Raw genomic sequence first — 21,808 nt, 5'->3', positions numbered from 1 at the left:
AAACATATATTGTCAATTAATATACAATAAAGGAGCCATGGACATACAATGGGGAAATGACAGCCTCTTCAACAGCTGGTGTTGGTAAAACTGGACAGCTACATGTAAGAGAATGAAACTGGATCATTGTCTAACCCCATACACAAAAGTAAATTTGAAATGGATCAAAGACCTGAATGTAAGTCATGAAACCATGAACTGGGTCACATGGCCCACAGTTCTGGGTTACTGTCAATGTAGACCCCCCTTAGTTAAAAACAATTAGCTTTGTATTACTATTAATACCTCATGAACTCCAAAGAATTTAGAAGCATGTTAGATATATTTCTGTGAAAACACTCTAGGACATCACATACTCATTCACAAAAACACTTTACGTTTTCTATTTATTAAAACATATTTTACATTAATATATCACAATATTTCATTTAGTGGGGGGAAAATTGTGGTCTACATGGTTAACCACACCCTTGCAGAGAAGTTTTAGAAAACAAAGCTGTAGAAAGGACTATGTTAATTCACAATTAGGAGATAAAATGCTTTTTGCAGACATGTATTCAAAAATTAGTTTTACCTTTCTGTATTTCATGAGAAAGGAACTGACATTCTAAGGCACTTCCAATTTTTTTAATGTTTTTTACTACATTGAGCTAATAAAGATGTTCCTATTTTAATGTTTGTACATTAAGAACTTGTCAATTTGTGTTTATCTTTACTTATTCACTATATAACAAGTATTACTAGGTGCTAGATTTCAAAAGAAAAAACTGGGCCAATCATACTACAATGGATGATTAAATTTCCAATAAATAGATATATTTAACTGTGAATTAGTTATCATTAGTTTTCAACTATATATTGACTAAGTTACTTTCCTAAAATTCAGAAAGAAAAGACAGGAATGATGACTCTGCTGGTGCGACTGCCAGACCAGAGGAGTAACACCCGTTACTGCTCAATCCTTTCTCATTGATTTAATTGCTGTGTCAAATATACGGCAAAAAAGACTTTCTTAACACAACACCTACAAGTTGTAGCTAACTTCTTGCCTTATTTTACTGTGGCTTTTAGTAAATACTGAATACATATAAAAAGCATACTTACGTTAGTATGTATACACTATAAAGAACGATAAAACCACCACCCAGTTTCAAGCAGGGAATGCTACTTTCTCTGGGAGCTTACAACCTCTCCAGTCCTTTCCATCTGCCCTTCACTGGTAACCATTATTCCAAATTTGGCATTTATCTTTCCCTTGCTTTTCTTCATGGCATGTGTGTGTGTATAAATATATATTTTGTATATTTATAAAATATGTGATACTTATTTACTTTTCTTTCTACTGAAGTATCACATCTGCACAGAAATGTGCACAGACCGTAAGTGTACAGTTTAATAGAAGTTCACCAACTGATCAAATGCAGGTAGTCGCAACTTATATCAAGAAATGGACCATCAGTACTATAGAATTTCCCTCACGCCCCCTCCCAGGCAAGAAAACCTCTACCCTTCGTTTTAAACACTGTATGATTTTTTTTTTCCACCAAGTTTTCATCCCCAAACAATATTGTTTAGTTTTATTAGATACTGGCAAACCTTTCCTAAGTGTTTTTACTAATTGATATTCCCATCATCAGTGTATGAGTTATGGCTGCTACATATTTTGCCGAACACTTAATACTGACAATTTTTAACACTGAGTTTTCCTCTCACTCTTGTAGGTGGGGAAAAGGCACCTAACTGTGGTCTTAATTTTCATTTCGTGATTTCTGATGTAGTTGAGCATTTTGTTCATGTTTACTGTTCTTCTGTTTTTTCCTGCTTTGGCAAGTGCCTGATTAAATCTAATCATAATTCCTCTGGCAAATATTAAAATACCACAATTGAAATCCTAATATAAACTATGTTTACTACAGAAAACAAGAGTAGTTTTGTAGAAAAATATTAAGTGCCAGTCTTAGAATCACTGTTTGCCATAAAGAAATAATTATTACCTGCTCTTTAATGTCTTGTAATTGTTGCTGCAACTTTTGCACATCAGCATTGACATTGGTATTATCCTTGTCCTTTTGTAACACTGGAATATTTCCACTTGCTATAATATAAACACAAAATTGTAATGTTGTGACACAATATTTTTTTATTTCTAAATTATTGTTTTGTTTATTAAAAACACAAGACTATTATTATTCAAATCCTCTTTAAAACTGATTTTCACATATGGATATCAGATACAGTAGTGACATTCAGTTATATTCCTTCATGTATAACCAATTCTCAAGAAGAAATAGCTTTGCACATTAATTTCTAATTATATTTAGCTCAGCTAGTCAACAGTTTACACACAGACTTCGGTTTTCCAAGGCTCTATCTGCTCCTTTGGCAAGCTCACAAATACATCGAATGCCTGTTTTCTCTATTCCTGTACTGTGCAAAACCACGAGGTAGGCAGCAAAGCACTGCACCCATTCCGGCAGCAATAATTATCTTAGAGTCACTTAGATGCTATTTATGAGAACACCCAAAACCTAGCCTCCTTCCTTTATGCCAAATTCTGCTTGTTGTTACTGATCTAAGATGAAAAGCCCACGAAAGAAAGGCCGTTATCAGTAGGCCTGCTAAATGGAGGGAAATTTTTCATTTCACTTTTCCTACACTCTAGATTCTTGGTCTTTTAGTTTAGTTAAACTGTCCCTGGGATCTTTATTGTTTTATTGATGGTGAAGTCAAAAAGCCATGGGCAGAAGTGGCTACACTGAAGTTCTTCATCTGTGCACAGAACAAGGAAATCAAAGCTAACATCCAGCTTATATCCAGCACAAAGACAGAAAACATCCTTACATAGAAGTACTACTGACAGCTGTACAAATACTGAAAAGGCTGAAGGCAAACAAGGTACTTTTCACCTTTCCACTTGTCCACTGGGTTACACTTGGGTTTATTTACAGTTACTCTGTCACAAACAATTACTATTACACAGAATACTTAAATGCAGTGGGTAAATCCGCTACATAAAGGAATGAGGCATTTACCACTTGTGTAAAGAGAAAAAAGTAATTTGTAATATGATGTTCCCCCAGCTTACACTAAATTTCATCTTAAAAATATAAAATTTTCTTCAAGCAAAAATACAATAATATTCTTTAAAACATACACAGGGGCTTTAAAGATTAACGTTTAAAGTTCTATAATCATACCACAAACTAGAAAAACATAATTTCAGCTTTCTTGTAATATAAAAAGAGCAAAACCTTACTTGTTCCTCTGCAGACTCAGGTCATACACATTTTATAAGACAGCAGTGTACTGCACTTGAGAAGAGATGTTCATGCAAGTCCACAGCACAGGGAAGTAAACAAAGGCTTAAGAAAACCCACTTACAGATATCATCAGTAGCATCTTCTGAACTTTTCCCTCCACAACACATAATGAAAGGCACTCTTCGTTCAACTACTGCCCGGCACTGCACACACTTTTTCATGAGGCTGGCACAGTCTGCAAATTGCAACAGAAAGAGAATGTGAATTAGGAGGGGAGAGCTGCATTTCTCTACCCATTTTTAAAGAACTTAAATTTAACACTGAGGTAAACATTAAGCAATCAATATACAATTCTACCTTCTTAAAATATTATCAACCTAAGAATGTATACTGTCCACTGGTTAGCCCTAGAATAGATAGCCCATCATTATGAAAATGACATTTTCTAATACACTGAAATAAATTGTGAAATGGAGTTGTTTTTAAAAAATAAGTAATATAATAAACATTTCAAGATCCTAAGGCTTAAGAATAAAGGAGGGAGACACCCTTCATAAGTTTTAACTAATACTAGAATTATAAGGTTGCTCACATGATTAATTTTCTAAAAATACTCTATTGTAAATAGCTTATCTCTACAATTCCTAAAGTATATTGAACAACTTCTCTCCCTTCTCTATCAAACTGATGCAGTCTAAGAAGGAAATTGCTTAGTGGACACTTTTTAAATTTTACAGCAGAAATGTACCATAATGGACTATGTAATACCCATATATATCAGAAGAATGCTCTTCCATTCCAAGAACTACCTAGGCGCAATGATAGACTGTGGATTGTTAACACTTCATGTGAAGTTAATTAATTATAACATTAAAAAAAAAACAGGACTTCCATATATTCTTTCCCACTAGCATTTATTATGAAAGTCAAACCATACCTTAGCTTAAGTACAAAGTGTCTTTGTCATTTCAAAAATTAACAACAAAAACTGTGACACGATGCCCAGGGATAACTGATGACAAGATACTACACTTCAAGAAAGCCCAAAACCACTGACACAGGCACAGCGAGGCACACACTCCTTAACGGGGCTTCCACTGCTGGACAGGGCTTCATCAAGGCCGATCTTACGCCAAGGCCCAAAGAGATGTGCTGGTGCTGGCCTATGGAAGATGCACGAGGGGAGCTAATGCAAGTGGAAATGTGGTCTAGGATCTGTCTTCAAGCTGAGGGCAGCCTATTTTCTTAAAATGAAAGGATTAATTTAATTGCTTCATTTATAATATGTAACCACAATCATTTCTTTACAACTGTTAAATTACATTGTTTTACTCTTTCTATGTATTTCTATACTGTTTCTTCAGTCCCTCCAAAAGGGAGCTCATCTCTCTCTCCTTCCCTCCACCTGTCAAGGTACTTCCTACTCTCAAGGTCTCCCTAACTCTTGCATCACATTATTGTAATGTGGGCTCGGGACCAAACTACCTTACTGTGTACTCCTTAAGACAGTGACATTTTCCACCTCCGTTCCATCTTCACTACCACATAAATGTTTAACAACATGTCTGTAAAATGGAGAAAATAAGCTACTTCTTAGCACTGTTGTGAAGATAAATGAGGAAATACTCAGAGATTAAAATGTCTGGTACAAGTTAAGAGCTCAATAAAAGTTAGCATTTGCTCTTATTACATTTTAAAGTAAAGACAATGTAAAAACTTTAGGAAGCTCCTGGGGAAAATACTATAGTAAAGCTGTAGAATCTGTTATCAACTACTAATTATAACCAGCTTTCTAGTCTCCATAGGTATCACTTTTGTCTACGACAGGGGTCAGCAAATCACAGCCTGCAGGCCAAACCCAACCAGGCAGCTGCTGGCATAAACAAAAGTTTTCAGGCAACAGTCATCCCTCCCATTTCCATACAGTCTATGGCTGCTGCACTGCCAACGGAAGAGTTGAGCAGCTGGAAAGTGTTGAGGAAAGGGAAGAGGACAATGCTAAACAGTGTATGAACTTGACCAAGGGGACTATAAAAAAGCAAAGGCCTTCAAGAGAATATGCCTTAGAGATAGATTAAAACATCTCTTAAATCTTAGTATTTCCTCACAAAGATGTCCATAAGCCTTTTTGACATAAAGACTAAGGTTAAGAAGGCCAGACATGAGAGCCCCAATGGTTGCTGTACATGGTTCAATAATGGGGAAGGTATGTGGAGAGGCAATATTACTGTTAATACAAATGAAGATGTGCTAATTTTATATGGGATAAAGGCCAGACTAAATGTTTCAATATTTATTTTTGGAAAAAAAACTTCTATTGTGTGTCAGAAGAGATCATTTTGTGCTAATATAAATGAAATCAAAACTGAGCTGCTAGAACACTGCATATTCACCCTTCTTTAACACCCAGGAGCAAGAAGGGAAACAGGCAACATTCTAATACAGAGGAAGAATGGAGGGTAACAGTGACCCACCAACTTCTTTGTGAGTTATCAAAAAAATTTTTTCTAAGGTATGATTTGTTTCCCTTTCTATTTTTATAACAATACTGAGGAAGTTTTGTGTAGGTTACTTACTTTCACAAGCACACATGTGTCCACAAGGTTGAAAAAGAACAGCTGCTTTCTTGTCAGAGCACACAACGCATTCTTCAATCTGCAAAACAGAGGCACAGCACAAGTGTGAACATCTACAGATAAACTCAGTAACGCGACAGTTCCTTTTGTAGCCAAATCTATTTCCTCTATAAGGAAATGCACTAAGCACAGAGAAATTTAACACGTTCTTCTCTGTCCTCTGCTCTTTGGGTCACTTGTTTTCATACCTTTAAACACTCTGGCTTAACAGGTTCTACTTCTACTACTCTCTCTGCCTGTCCTAAAGAATTTATGTAATATAGTCTATATATTTATAGGGGAAAACTCCATTTCCTTTGAGGTCAGGGAGACTAGAAGAAACTCCAATTTTCTTTTTTTCAAAAACTACTTGAGCAAAAAGTAAAAGGCGCAAATAAAAGATAATACAAATAATTGCCTGAGATAAGATAGACTTCTAATAGTAATAAAAATCTAGGCAGATTAGCCAGACTGCCAAACCTCAAGGGAGAGTTTTCTATCTATCTCTACCTAAGGAACTCTACCTAATGCATCCTTTCCAGGACTTGGTCAATTCCCCCACGCTGGCTGGAGCCCAAAACTTTGGACTGTTCTCTCTCCCTGATCTCTAAATCCACAAGTTTTCTACAACCTACTCATAATTCCCCTTAATTTTACCTCCTTTTCATCTCCACTTAATCTGAGTCCTGGGTGCATACTATTTCTTACCCTTGGCTCCAGCTTCCTTTCTCTCTCCTCCCATCACTTCACATCCCTCTTTCACCTATTCTTCTCCCTCTGGCACATATTTACCCATATCTTGTGTCATTAAATATTACTGCCTCCAAAATGATGATTACCACCTACCTATCACTTCACCTTAACAACCAAATATTGCAGGTACTCTCTGTGGACTTTCCCAACTTATACCTTGCTATGTATGGAAAATTTCCATAGTTGTAATTACAGTAGGAAGCAGTAAGACACTTGCTCCTGGATTCAACTTCTAGCTCCAATAATAACAAATCACCTAACATTGTTGAGCCACAGATTTTTTTTTTTAATCTGAACAATAAAGAGCAATCCTTCTTCCCAGGAGGGTAGATTAAATCAGATATTATGTGTAGTGTGTCTAGTTCAATGTCCAATACAAAATCAGTGCCCAATACATGGTAACTCTCTTCTCTATATAATAATATGCTGGGTTTAAAAATATTTCCAACGCAAGAATGTATTAAATGTTACCTGAATTATTTATAAGAGTTTAAAATAACCTATCAAACTGATATAACAATCATTTACTAATCAATCGCCTATTATTTTTAAAAAATCTTTGTAACCTTATCCTTTTCCCCCTACCAGATATTTTCTGCAGGTTATTTTGCAGAGAGTGGAATTACTAAATCAAAGCACATTTACTATAAAGATACAGTCAGGATGAGCTCTCAAAGTTGTGAAGCTATGTATGTGGCTTAGTATCCAGCAGTGTTAAAAAGGGCACCCATTTCCCATTTTTCTGGCTAGTATTCTTAAAATTTTAATTTTGCTAGTTTGACAGGAATGGCTAATGGTAACTCATAATTTTTATTTCTATTTCTTTAATTACTAAAGGAACCAGGCTTATTTATTCACCCTCCCTCCAAATACTAGTTTCTGAATTTATCTTCAGTAAGTATGTTCATTATTCTTTAACCACTTGGGGTCACTATTTCTTTATACTGAAAAGCTTTGCAACCAACCTGGCAAATCTATTTGGTGGGCATGTTGGTTTTTGTACTTTTCTTCAGGTTTAAAAATGTCGTAATTTGAAAAACAAACTGAAAGCCTAGTAATTCTTGGAATTTACAAGGGTCTAAGAGAGAATGACAGCATATTCCTTCCTCTCTGCCTACCTGTTTCATTCATTTCCCTTTGTTGACATTGTTCTTAATTTTGTCTGTGTATCATAACACAGAATAAAGAACAAGGGCTTAAAATTTTTAACAAAGATATATTCATTTGGATCAGAAGAAAACATCCAGCCTTAGAATGTGCCCCATGAAAACGTAAGAAGCACTGGTATCATCTTAAGTCACTGCCATCCAGCTAATTCACTGTGAGAATTGATGCAGCTCCTCCCTAATTAATGAAGATTAATGACTATCTTATGTAACACCCAGAGAAAAACAAAGAGAATACAAAGAAGGGAATGGAAAAAGTACAAACTTCACACATGAAACCAAAGAAAACCAACAATATCTTTTGGTTTAAACTACTCACTTTCAGGGAAATCATTTTGAAAGAGACTTAAATCTCACTATACATACTTACCACACTGATAGACACAGAAACTAAAAAGAGAAATAACTATTTCAGTAAAACAAAAGAGTGAGATGGTACTGTTATGATAAAGCATTGGGTTACATGGGGAAAGAATGAAACCAGAAACCCAGAAATAATACTTCTCAAAAAGCAAAAAGAGACGAGATAAAAAGCTCAGCATGGATACAGAATTTGGTCATCGCTGACTACAGGATGATCAGACTTTATTTGCCTGCTGGTGGGACATAATACAAAAGAGTAGCGTCATCTGTGAGGTTTTCTTGCCAAAATGTTTAAGGTGATCTTTATTGAGCCATTAGGTCTAACTTCCAGTTTATAACAAACACAATTCAATGCAATTCCTATCAAAATACCAACAGCATTCTTCAATGAACTAGAGAAAATCGTTCTAAAATTCATATGGAACCACAGAAGACCTCAAATAGCCAAAGCAATTCTGAGAAGGAAGAATAAAGCTGGGGGCATTATGCTCCCCAACTTCAAGCTCTACTACAAAGCCACAGTAATTAAGACAATCTGGTACTGGCACAAGAACAGACCCATAGACCAATGGAACAGACTAGAGAGCTATGATATAAACCCAACCATATATGGTCAATTAATATATGATAAAGGAGCCATGGACATACAATGGGGAAATGACAGCCTCTTCAACAGCTGGTGTTGGCAAAACTGGACAGCTACGTGCAAGAGAATGAAACTGGATTATTGTTTAACCCCATACACAAAAGTAAACTCGAAATGGATCAAAGACTTGAATGTAAGTCATGAAACCATAAAACTCTTAGAAGACAACATAGGCAAAAATCTCCTGAATATACGCATGAGCAACTTCTTTCTGAATGCATTTCCTCGAGCAAGGGAAACAAAAGCAAAAATGAACTCATGGGACTACATCAAACTAAAAAGTTTCTGTACTGCAAAGGACACCATCGACAGAACAAAAAGGCATCCTACAGTATGGGAGAATATATTTGTAAATGACATCCGACAAGGGGTTAACATCCAAAATATATAAAGAACTTACATACCTCAACACCCAAAAAACCAAATAACCTGATTAAAAAATGGGCAGAGGATATGAAGAGACAGTTCTCTAAAGAAGAAATTCAGATGGCCAACAGACACATGAAAAGATGCTCCACATCACTAACCATCAGGGAAATGCAAATTAAAACCACAATGAGGTATCACCTCACACCAGAAAGGATGGCCAGCATCGAAAAGACTAAGAACAACAAATGCTGGCAAGGATGCAGAGAAAGGGCAACCCTCCTACACTGCTGGTGAGAATTTAAGCTAGTGCAACCACTGTGGAAAGCAATATGGAGGTTCCTCAAAAAACTAAAAATAGAAATACCATTTGACCCGGGAATCCCACTCCTTGGAATTTACCCAAAGAATACAACTTCTCAGATTCAAAAAGATATATACACCCCTGTATTTATCGCAGCACTTTTTACAATAGCCAAGATATGGAAGCAACCTAAATGCCCATCAGTAGATGAATCAATAAAGAAGATGAGGTACATATACACAATGGAATACTATCCAGCCATAAGAAAGAAACAAATCCTACCATTTGCAACAACGTGGTTGGAGCTGGAGGACATTATGCTCAGTGAAATAAACCAGACGGAGAAAGACAAGTGCCAAATCATTTCCCTCATTTGTAGAGTATAACAATGAAGCAAAACTGAAGGAACAAAATAGCAGCAGACTCAGAGACTCCAAGAAGGGACTAGTGGTTACCAAAGGGGAGGGGTGTGAGGGTGGATGGGGAGGGAGGGAGAAGGGGATTGAGGGGTACTATGTTTAGTACACATGGTGTGGGGGGTCACGGGGAGAACAGTGTAGCACAGAGAAAGCACATAGTGCATCTGTGGCATCTTGCTGCACTGATGGACAGTGACTGGATTGGGGTATGGGTAGAGACTTGATAATATGGGTAAATGTAGTAACCACATTGTTTTTTCATGTGAAACCTTCCTAAGAGTGTATATCAATAATGTCTTAATAAAAAATTAGGAAAAAAAAAAGAAACACGAGGATTCAGAGACAAATTAACCACCACCGTGATTAAACAATCAAACAAATCCATAACACATGACAGTCTACAAAAAAAAATCAACTGGTCTTTTAAAAGATGAACACAGTACTGATAGTCCATGCAATCAAAAAAGGCACAACACACAAATAAGTACAATATGATGGGGACACTTGAGTTATAAGGGGCTTTGAAAACAAAATACATTATTTTTATTTTTAACTATTATAGTTCATGTGTAAAAAAGGAAACTCATAGTTGATCTCCTGATAAAGATATAATTATACATTCCTAAATTGAAATCATTCTTTAGGAGACCAGAAGGAGACTAAATGGCAACACATAATCTAATTTATAATTAATTAGAGTCTCAAAGAACTTTATAAAATGGCAAAATGCTGTTATTAAAAATATATTACCTTTGTCCTGGATTGAACTTGTTCTTTACAGATGAGGCATTTCTTGACTCGTGGAGAACATAAAGAACAGGTAGCAATATGTCCACATGGGCCAAAAAGAGTATCTCTCTTCATATCTGAACACACCATGCACTCTTCTAAGGTTTCAGAATCATTATTAATCATAGAAGGACTTCGAGAACCCACTTGACCACTAATAAAAGAAAACACATCTAATCAAGCCCACGTGAAAATTTCTATTTCAAATTCATTAATTTAAATGTTTCAAAAACATTGAGAGCACCATGAATATATGTAAGAACAGCTTTAGCCATATTAAAAAACTAAGCTTTCACATCTGTATATGAAACACTATATACTGTTCTATTTATAAAAATCTCTGCATCTTTATACACTTCTAATACTGTTCAAATTTCAAACTGAACAAATCATCACCCAATGGAAAAGGGTGAAACTTTTTCTAACAAAGAAATCCAAAATACTAGTTTAAAAAAATTTAACATAAACATAGTTTCATCCAGAATCTGCTTTATCTATATAGAACCAGCAAAGGAAGGCACTGGAGTAAAACAAAAATCGTAACTAGAGCCCATGTTAGTTGTCCCAACTACAGACAGAGTAAACACCACCAGAGTCCACAACTGATAGGCACTGAGGGAAATATGTCACTGCAGCTGCTGCCTTGGTATTTCTTTCAATGAATCCTTAAGCAGCATAAAATTCTATTACAGAAAGACAGAACACATCTACCAATATATGGACAAAAGACACAGAAATACAAATATACATGACCAATTACAGCTATAGGAATGGGACACCTTTTCTACCACAATCTTCAGAAACTCATGAACCTGTCCACACACACATACACAAAGTGGTTTTGTCTTAGACCCCACGGTTAAAGCCACTACTGTAGTTACAGTGCCTTGTATCTACATAATTTTAGATGCACTTTTTGTAATAAAATTTTTTATTCCTTTAGGATACACTTAAAGAAATGTGTATCTCACTATACTAACTTCTGTATAACACAGCTCTATGCACAGATTCCAGAGAGATGTCATTTCATCCTACACACAAATTATAAGACAACCAAGAGAGCACAAAGATCAAGGGAAAACTACTGAAATATTCAATAAGAACCAGGTAAAAGGAGCAATAACAGTTATACAGCATCATTTGGATGAAGAAGTAATGAGGTAAAACTATTTGTTATATATAATATCATAATAGGAAAATCAGTTATACCATAAATAATAATTAAAATCATTTACAAATGATCATTCTTAGGGAAAACTCCATCAGGAACAGGTTCATTCATGTGCTCATTCGTTCAGTCCATCATTGATACTTACAGAGTGCCTGTCAGGCACTGTGCAGGTTGCTGGATTATTAGAGTTTGGGTGAGATATACTCTGTTGGTGAGCATGTCAATTGCCTCTTAGGAAGAGTCTATTAAAATTTTAAATACATCTAACACTAATCATAGCAACTTCACTAGTAAAATTTTTTCTTTAGATAAATTCTTGTAACATACAGGAGTACTCGAAGTTTGACTAGTTTAGGGACATTTGTAGAGAATGCAGCACAAAGTAAGAGACATGATGTCTGTGGGAAAAATTTTAAGGCTCAACACAAAGACATTTTCAAGTAATCAAGTCTTCCAGTATGAAACCACAGGATACTTTATGTACAGAATATTATGAATATTAAAAATACAAACCTGACTTTTTCTTTATGACATTTTGCCAGTGCTTTGCAGAGACTTGGATCAGGACAGAGATCAAGAGGCGACTGACCCTTCTTATTTCGAATGCTAAGGTCAGCGCCATTGGCAGCCAAGAAACAGGCAATAGATGCTGCACTTTTCTTCTCTGCACCCTGGGTACCAAGTCCCATTATTAACTGAAATCAAATGAAAAAAGTCATTATTTTCCCTTTAGGAATCTGTTATCAATTCTCACCAAAAAACTGTGTGTGTGTGCATGTGTGTATGTACTATAAATAAAAATACATGTCTGGGAAGAACTTACAGCCTATACAGATATGGTGGACATTCATGAGTTGCAGTCCTAATATCCATTCCCCTTCACACACACACTCCAATTTCTCAGGCATATAGTTTGATGACTGACCTACTCTCCAGTTTTAGAGGTGGACAGAAGAAGGACCAAACCAGTCAGATACACACCGCATCTATGAGACTAGTTCAGGAATGACATAACCCAAATCAGATCAATTAAGGCCAATACAACTCAATAAGAGGACTTCTGATTGAGATATTAAGGACACAGAACTTGCTATTCTACTCAATTTGACTCTGCAGCTGCTAGCAACCAGTTTGAAACAATGAAGGGAGATACAATGGAGAAAAGAATCAATACCTAAGAAGTGGACCAACAAATGGGGAATAAGAGAAATCAGATTCTGAGCTAGTAATTTAAACATCTTTTCTGAAAATAGTCCAATAATCATTAACATTAATGAAGTGTCTACAGTGGACCAAGTATTATTAAGAACTTTCCACTAATTAATTCATTTAATATTTACAACCACCTTATGAGTAATTACTCCCCTTCATTTTAAAATGAGAAAAATGAAGTAAAGAATTTTCCACAAAGGCAGCAAGAACCCCTTTATATTCTTAAAAATTATTTTAAAATTCATATAGGAAGGCAAAGGACTTAAAACAAACAACCTTGAAAAAGACAATGAAAGTTAGAGGACATAGACTATCTGACTTGAACATTTATCATAATATAAGCTACAGGAATGAGGACAGTAGGGTTGACATCACAAAGCTAGAGCCACAGACCCAGGAAGACTTCACATACATGGTTAACTAATTTTGGACAAAGGCACAAGCAATACGGTAGAAGAAGAAAGTCTTTTCAACCAATGGTTCTGGTATCCATACGTAAAAAGAATGAATTTTATACTATATATATATATATATACATATACAAATTCACTCAAAATGAATCACAGACCTAAAGGTAACAGCTAAAAGTTTATGAACTTCTAGTATAAAATAGAGAACCTTAATGACCTTGGGTTTGGCAAAGATTTCTCAGAACACAAAAAGTACAAATAATGAAAGAAAAGCTGGTAAATTAGATACATCAAAATGAAGAACTTCTGCTCTTCCAAAAACACTTAAATGAAAGAAAAGACAAGCCACAGACTGGGGGATATAGGTGCATATCACATATCTGGTAAATAACTTGTATTCAGATTATATAAAGAACTTTCAACACTCAACAGTAAGAAAAGAGCTCAACAGAACAATGAACAAAAGGTTTGAACAGATACTTCATCAAATATATGTGAGTGGCAAACAAATGAATGAAAAGACGTCCAATGTCAGTAGTCATTAGGGAAATGCAAATTAAAATCATAATGAGCTACAACTACATATCTATCTGAATGGCTGAAGTTAAAAAAAGAACCAAACAACTTTGGTAAGAATGTGAAGCAATATAGTGAAATAAGTCAGGCAGAGAAAGACAAATACCAAATAATTTCCCTCGTTTGTGGAGTATAACAACAAAGCAAAACTGAAGGAACAAAATAGCAGTAGACTCACAACTCCCAAGAAGGGACTAGTGGTTACCAAAGGGGAGGGGTGGCAGAGGGCTGCTGGGGAGGGATGGAGAAGGGGATTGTGGGGTATCATGATTGGTGCACATGGTGTGTTGGGGGTCATGGGGAAGAAAGTGTAGCTCAGAGAAGGCAAACAGGGACTCTGGCATCTTACTACACTGATGGACAGTGACTACAATGGGGTATGGGGAGGGACTTGATAATAAGGGTGAATGTAATAACTACACTGTTTTTCTTGTGAAACTTTAAGTGTGTATCAATGATACCTTAATAAAAAAAAAACCAAAGTAATACGAAAAATAGTTTAAAAAAAAAAGAATGTGAATCGATGTAGTCAGTATTGACTAGTATTTATTTCATGAACTAAATTTCTACATATGTAGCTCTGATAAAATATTATAGCAGATGCAGATTAAATTAGCCATAAATATAAGATCTTACATTAAAAGATGCTTCCACTTGTAGTGAATTACAATTATCTTTACTCACTGTGTTTTTGGATGGCTCCCAGGCAGCATCGACCTTCCCCACATCTTGCATATCTTGGAGCTGACGTAGCTGAGACAAGGTATGATGCCTCAAAGCTTCATGCAAAGGAGTATCCCCATCCTTATCCTGAATATCTAATTTGGCACCTGCACGGACCAAAAGCTAGAAGAGAAAGACATCTCATTTTGCTAAGGTATCCCCACCCATGAGAAATCACAGCCTATCTAAACAGCGAGAGAGCCCTAGACCTACCTGATGAAGTTGCCAGCTGCATTAAAGCTAATTATTTTTATGATTTTCTTGCTATTACTCTATAACCCTTCCTTACAAAAAGCAACGAGCTCTGGTTACTCAAATATCAAATTAGAGAAAACAGAAAGAAATGACAACCAATATACTGCTTAACTCACCTACTCTAAGATAATATAACTGGAAGAAATTTGGGACTTTTTTTTCCTCCTTTTAATTTCAGATATGTAAGTTGGGATATTTTAAATACTTCCAATAGGACCAAATCATATGTTCAAATTCTTCTATTACTCAAACAAGCAAAAATTATTTATTCCATTTTCTTTAGTCGATTTTCTCCAAATGTATGGTCATAGGAAAAGCCCAAATACCACAGATAAAGAACTTTTAGCATGAGCAATTTCAAATCATAAATGTGAAGTGTTTACTGAACTACAACCTCTTACATAAAATGCATAAGGATATATTTCAATAGACATTGTAAGGATTAAATATAACTTTAAGACTTTACTTATGGTACCTTAATAATTTTCCTAATATTTTTACAAATGCTATTAGAATCTTAGAAAAACACCATATAAAGAAACCAATCTCAAGCACATGGTTTTATCTGTCATGGCCAATTACCAATTTTTACTTTGTTCCAAAAACATTAGATAAAGTGTCACTCTGGTGCAGTGTTTCTCAAATGTGAACATCCATCAGAATTATATAAAGAGCTTGTTAAATCACAGATGGCCACTCCCACCCTGGAGGTTCTGAGTTGGTTGGTCTGAGGTGGGGCCCAAGAATCTACTTTCCTACTAAAGTCCCAAGTGACGCTGACACTGTAGGGTCAGCCTCCCAACCCTAAGAATCATTGCTCTACAAAAAAATTTTAAACAGATCATCTTTCAAGTATTTTTTTCTGGATTTACTAATTACCAGAGTAGTAAAAAAAAAAATACATTATTTCAAAAGCATATAAAATAAAAATGTTATTTCATACTTTTTGAATCTGTGTGGCAAACATACAGTCATAGCTTTTAATTATAGTTTACTCTCAATGACACAAATTAAGAGGAGAATGTACTTTTTAAAAACTAATGGTACTTTGAAATTCTGTGATTTAATATTTTGGGAATTCACAAATCTGTCAACAAAATTATAAAGACACTGAATAGTAGAATTCTAAGATTTTCCCTATTATAAGTTAAAACTTTTCACCCAACTGATGTAAAATACCCTAAAATCATAATTTTTTACATCTAGCTATGCGTTTGGAGAAATCTAACAATGTATCACTTAAATTTTCAAAATGTTCTAGAAATCCTTCTGGTTAAAACACACTGTAAGCCAAGATTCATGTTATAAACACTTTACCCTCACAATCTGGGTGTGCTGTCTTTCAACAGCAAGGTGTAGGGCAGTTTGTTGGTTCACGTTCTGGATATCCAAGTTTGCATTACCCTGAACAAGAACAAAGTTTACATAGTTAAAATCTGGCAACAGTGAACAATACTAAAACTAACTCTTTCTGGAGAATTAACTAATACAGGACACTGCTGACCACTCTCCTCTCCTCTAGCTGCTGAAACATTGTTCACAGGGTAAGAGTTGCTGGTAATACAGGAAGAACTGGATGGGACAGCAAACCTTCTGAAGTGGAACCATGAGTTCAAATTAATTTTTTTTATCACAGTGACTCCATCTAAGAACAATTAGGCGAAGTACAATACAGAATTCAAACACAGCTCTTTCAATCTCTATTATAGAGCAATGGAGATAATCAGCTAAACAGTTTTAACTAAACTATTAATTAGTATTTTAACTAAACAGTATTTCCTGAAAAGTTGTATTAATGAGTCTTTGTATTAGAATTAAACTTAGATTTACTTTAATGACCTAATAAGATTGCTTCTTCTTGTTGCATAACTGAGCTCTTCCTCACTCAGTAAAAAGGAACTTTGCTTCCGGGTAAAAAGAAATGCTTAATTAAGTACAGAAAAACTCTTACTAAAGGGAGAGCAGGAAGTTCTACCAGGGTCCTGACATGGCCAGAAGACTATATGAGAACCGCTGATGCCAAAGACAGAGGGAGGGCTGAGGAGCAAAAGCACTGAACTTAGCATCAGGGGTACCAAGGTTCAAGTGCCGTCACTTATGAGCTTCGTGAACTTAGGCAAGCATTCACTATGCCACTTCATGTCTATTTCCTCAGTTCTAACGTGGTGCTAGTACAGTCTGTTTCACAGGGCCAATGTGATGATCAGGGTAGGCTGCCTCACAATATGCCACTTTGGCATGGTGATTATTTTGAATTAAAGTTACTTAGGAAATAGCCAGTGCAGGGACACTCTGACCCTTCTTTTCCCCCCTGAAAGCTGGAAATAAATTCCCCATGGGAAAGCTACCCTCCCTGTGCCTGGAGGGTAGAAGGCATTCTTATCACCAGAAATTGGAAAGTCAGGGCCAAGAAGGCTGTACAAACAAACTGTTACTTCTTCACTTATTTTCCTATCCCAAGCCCAAACACCTTTATCAATTCTTCACAAATAACTGTTTAAAAAGTATAAAAGCTGCCTGCTATGGTCACGTCAGAATCTATTTTTATGAGCTCCTGTATGTATGAAATTAAACACGTTTCTCCTGTTGATCTGTGTTAGGTTAACTTAATAATTAAACCAGCCAAAGTACCTAGAAGAAAGGAAAAATTTTCCTCCCCTACAGTAAGGAGTAAGAAAAATAACACTTAAACTGCCTAACACAATGTCTGGCACAAGAACAAAAAAACAGGAAATTAAGTCCTACATATTCAAAAGATAAACTTTATCATTCCGTTAACATCTTAGAGCCAACCATGCACTCTGATTCCACCTGTACCCTGCTTGGAGTATCAGGTGGGGCTGAAACTCCAGTGATGTTATGACATCTTCTGGCAGATGGGAGTTTCTGGTTTATCATTTATGTTTCTCTGAGTGCAATCATGAGATACCTGATCTCACCTTGTTTTCTTATCATGTCTGTTCTCATGTAAATGCAGAAAGTGAGGGATTTTCTTTTTAAGTTTCCTGACCTTTTCCATCATTTACATTTTCCAAAGTAGTACTCAGTACTCATTATTATAGGATGTACCATAATTCATTTACCCAGACATTACTTTATAAACATTTGGCTGCTTCCAGCTTGGGATTATTATGAGCTGTTACAAATATTTAGTATGAGTATTTGCATGGGAATGTGTCCTCAGTTCTCCTGGGGATGTACCTAGAAATGGGGTTGCTGGTTCATATAATGAAACAGTTTAACACTTTAAAAGAAACTACAAAATTGTGTTTCAAAGTGGCTGCTTTAAAAAACAAACATCAGCAATGTACATGGATTCGATGGCTCCACATCCTAACCAACACTTGGTTCTGTTGGTCTTTTTAATTTTAGTCCCCTCAGTTGACTGTAGTATCTCAGTGTGGGTGTAGTTTGTTTCCCCAATGACAAATAGTAACTTAAGCAAGGTCACAAGATATACAATCAGTATACAAAACCTAACTGTATTTCTATATACTTACTAGCAATATACAAGTAGAAACTAAAATTTTAAGACAATTTACAATAGCATAAAAAAACTAAAGATAAATCTAGTATGTGCAAGAACAATCAAACTTCTAAAAGACTCTAATGCAAACTAACAGTCTGATTCTAAAATTGAAATTGAAATTCAAAAGATCTAGAGTATTAAAGTAATTCTAAGAAAGAAGAACAAAGTTGGAGGACTGAAGTGATTTCAAGACTTCTATAAAGCAACAATAACAAAAACACTATTACTGGCATGGGTCAGTCAACTAGACTTTGATGAAAAGGCAATTATCATAATTAACAACACTTTTGAAGATAATAATTTTAATAATAAAGGCTTAAACTGGCAGGACAAAGATGGTTTAACTTTAAGCTATTTCCTTACCTAAACTTCCATAGTTTATGGAGTATCTACCTTATGACCTGCTGCTTAAGTATATCTGATGTACTACTTACAAAATTGTTCTACTGTTTCATCTTTTTAACTAGACTGAGAGTTCCTTGAAGTCAGAGATCATAGGCTTTGGTAACTTCAGGGCTTTTATATGGCATATACTTGACTGAGACATTTAAATATTTTGCTGAGTATACTAAAACATCATAAAACTGCAATAAATAGGTTCCCAAGAAATCTAACCTCATAAAAATGTGGAGTCATCTTACATCAGAGATTAATGAAATGACTACAGTGAGCCTGTGCTGCTGCCCAACCAGATTCCAGGGGTCTAGCAGCAGTTGTGAACTGAATCTCCAGACCCTTGCTGCAGCCTGGTGTGACCTGATGGCAACTGGCCACACCAGCTTAGATGTTAACATGCTGAGTTCTGATCCTGTGACTGATGGGCACTTCTACAAGAGTGGCAGCAATTCTGGGAAATTCCTGTTAGTTGATGCCCATCTCATTTGGCCCAATCCAGGAATACTAGGCAGAGGGAACAGTGGGGACTGAGGAATATATACACATACATATATATATATATACACACACACACACACACACACACACACACACACACACACACTTCCCTCCATGAAGAACCAGTGTTAGGCAGAAGACTACACTCTGATTATGCATCCTCATGGGTTTTACTGTAACCTAGGAAAGTAATAAATAAATGGGAATGGTCCAAAACTGTTAAAAATTAACTGCTTTTCCTACCTGATGTACCAACAGTTCAGCCACTTCCACATGATTGTTAAGTGCAGCAAGATGCAAGGCAGTATAACCATCATCTTTCTTCTCATCTACAATCCATGGTCTTGGTAATTTGGATAGTAAAACACGCATTGCACTGAAAGTCAAATTTACATTACTTTGATATTTGTATAATCTCATATTTAAGTATTCTATTTTCTTCAGGAAAAATATACAAGAGAAAGTTCTGAAACCAAATGAAAATACTATTCTTTAAATTATGCCCTTAAAGAGACATAGAAAATTCCATTTTTTCTAAATCTAAATGTGTAATTTTTTTATACTTTAAGAGGTGAACTACCAACATTTGGAGAATAGAATCAAAACAAAATGAGTGTGCTACAAAAGGGAAACATGAGAGAAAAAAACCAATGGAGAAATAAATATGCCCTCACAAGGACACAATTTGGTTTTGTGTAATCTCTTAGATTCAATTTTGAATAGTACCTACTAAAAAGAGTTAATAAAAAAACAACCAGGTAACAACAGTAACAAAGTAGGAAAAATAGTGATTATGAAAACTAATTTTATATAGCTGGCAGACTATCATGAACTGCAGAGCTACTAAAAACTGCTAAGTATGTCAGTGCTAAATCCAGTTGATATCAAAACATACAAAATGGTAATTATAATTTAGTACTTAAAATTTAAGGAGTAACAAAACATTTCCTGAACAAAAAAGACAGTTATCTTAAAGACCATCAAAGATTAAAGCATAAAAGAGCAAGAGAACTAATGAACAAGAAACGATGTTTCTTGAAGAAGCTAGCCCACCCCTGCCAAAAAAAGAAAAGCAAAATCAGAAGCAACTTTTCTTACCATACACCAGTAACTTCCTAACAAGAAGGTTTTTCGTGGAAAAACCGTAATATAATTTACAGGGAAAAATACCTTAATATATTTCCTCACTAATTTTTTGTTAAAGACTGAACAGAAACCTGCTCCTGTAAAGAGTGTTATACTTGGCAAAGACAGTGTTGATATAATGTACATATATTAGACACTGAATCTTTCCCAACTAAAAAAAAGTAAAAAAGCCCTTGAAATTGTTCCAGTAGAACATAAAAGGGCAAAAAATAATACTAAGATACATGTTGGGATAGTTTCTCCTCTGGTATTTATGAGAAATAAAAATTTGAAGAGAGATGCTATAAATGTATAGAGAAACAGACTGAAGTTGTAACAAGAGTGTGTATGAATGAAACAGGAAGTCATTTAAAAAGTGAGAATAAGGCCTAACATGACCAAGAAAGTGTTTCTTTAATGGCAGTGGTCTATGAATCCCACATAGGAAGTTCAAGAAATCTCAGAACAGGCTCTGGAGGATCCAAGAACCTCAATAATTGTATTCAAATTTGGAAGTTTACAGCTTTTATCAGATTTTTGAACAGATTTACGACAAAGTATATTGAGAATCACAGCCTAAAGACACCCTTCAGTGGCTACTGAAGTTAAAATTATTGTGTAGGAATAACAGACTTCTGTCAATCTATGGAAAGCTATGACTGTCCTCCAGGGAAATACACATACACTCTTTACCTGCCACTTTAAGGAAGTCTACAAATCCCTCAGTCCTACATGAACCTATTACAAAGTTAAGGTTTCCTGCTTTAGTTCGTTTACTTTAATTATAAGGATTTTAATCCTCATTAAGTGGAATAAAATGCTAGATATTATGTAGACGTTGACTAAGATTTTTAATGGGGAAAAGTACTGGTACCACATTACACTACTGAATTTGGATTTGACATAATCATGATATTAACGCCAAACATTACTGCCCTATACATCTGACCATGCGAGAAACAGTTTATAAGGGTTTTACAAATCTTTTTGAGAGTTTAAAAGATGCAAGTATTAAATGTGAAAAAAGTTTTACTAAAAACAAAATTTAACCATTAAAAACTACAAACACTTGTTATTGATTTAAATAAGACTTTGATATGACTATGTTGCAAGAAATGGTGGTAATAGAGGATGTTCACAGTTGTAAATCTATGAACATTTTCCCTAACATGAAATCAGTAGATAATGTTCTAAAACTGACAGACAAAGAAACTGCAGGATAAGCTGCCAAG

At 35.3% G+C, this 21,808-nt stretch overlaps 1 protein-coding gene across 1 annotated transcript in view; it reads right to left on the bottom strand.

Moving 5' to 3' along the window:
- Positions 1-21,808, bottom strand: part of MIB1 (MIB E3 ubiquitin protein ligase 1) — a 120,377-nt gene that overhangs the window by 6,957 nt on the left and 91,612 nt on the right. The window contains exons 13-20 of the mRNA XM_036905783.2: positions 19,695-19,827; positions 16,346-16,432; positions 14,735-14,896; positions 12,366-12,547; positions 10,643-10,835; positions 5,837-5,915; positions 3,382-3,495; positions 1,995-2,095 (exon numbers count right to left, since the gene is read on the bottom strand). Of these exons, the coding sequence (XP_036761678.1) occupies positions 1,995-2,095; positions 3,382-3,495; positions 5,837-5,915; positions 10,643-10,835; positions 12,366-12,547; positions 14,735-14,896; positions 16,346-16,432; positions 19,695-19,827 (1,051 nt within the window). The remainder of the gene's footprint in view (positions 1-1,994; positions 2,096-3,381; positions 3,496-5,836; positions 5,916-10,642; positions 10,836-12,365; positions 12,548-14,734; positions 14,897-16,345; positions 16,433-19,694; positions 19,828-21,808) is intronic.

Source organism: Manis pentadactyla, chromosome 6 (assembly GCF_030020395.1).
Source record: "Manis pentadactyla isolate mManPen7 chromosome 6, mManPen7.hap1, whole genome shotgun sequence".
Classification (NCBI taxonomy): domain Eukaryota; kingdom Metazoa; phylum Chordata; class Mammalia; order Pholidota; family Manidae; genus Manis; species Manis pentadactyla.
This window is presented reverse-complemented; position numbering and strand designations above follow the sequence as displayed.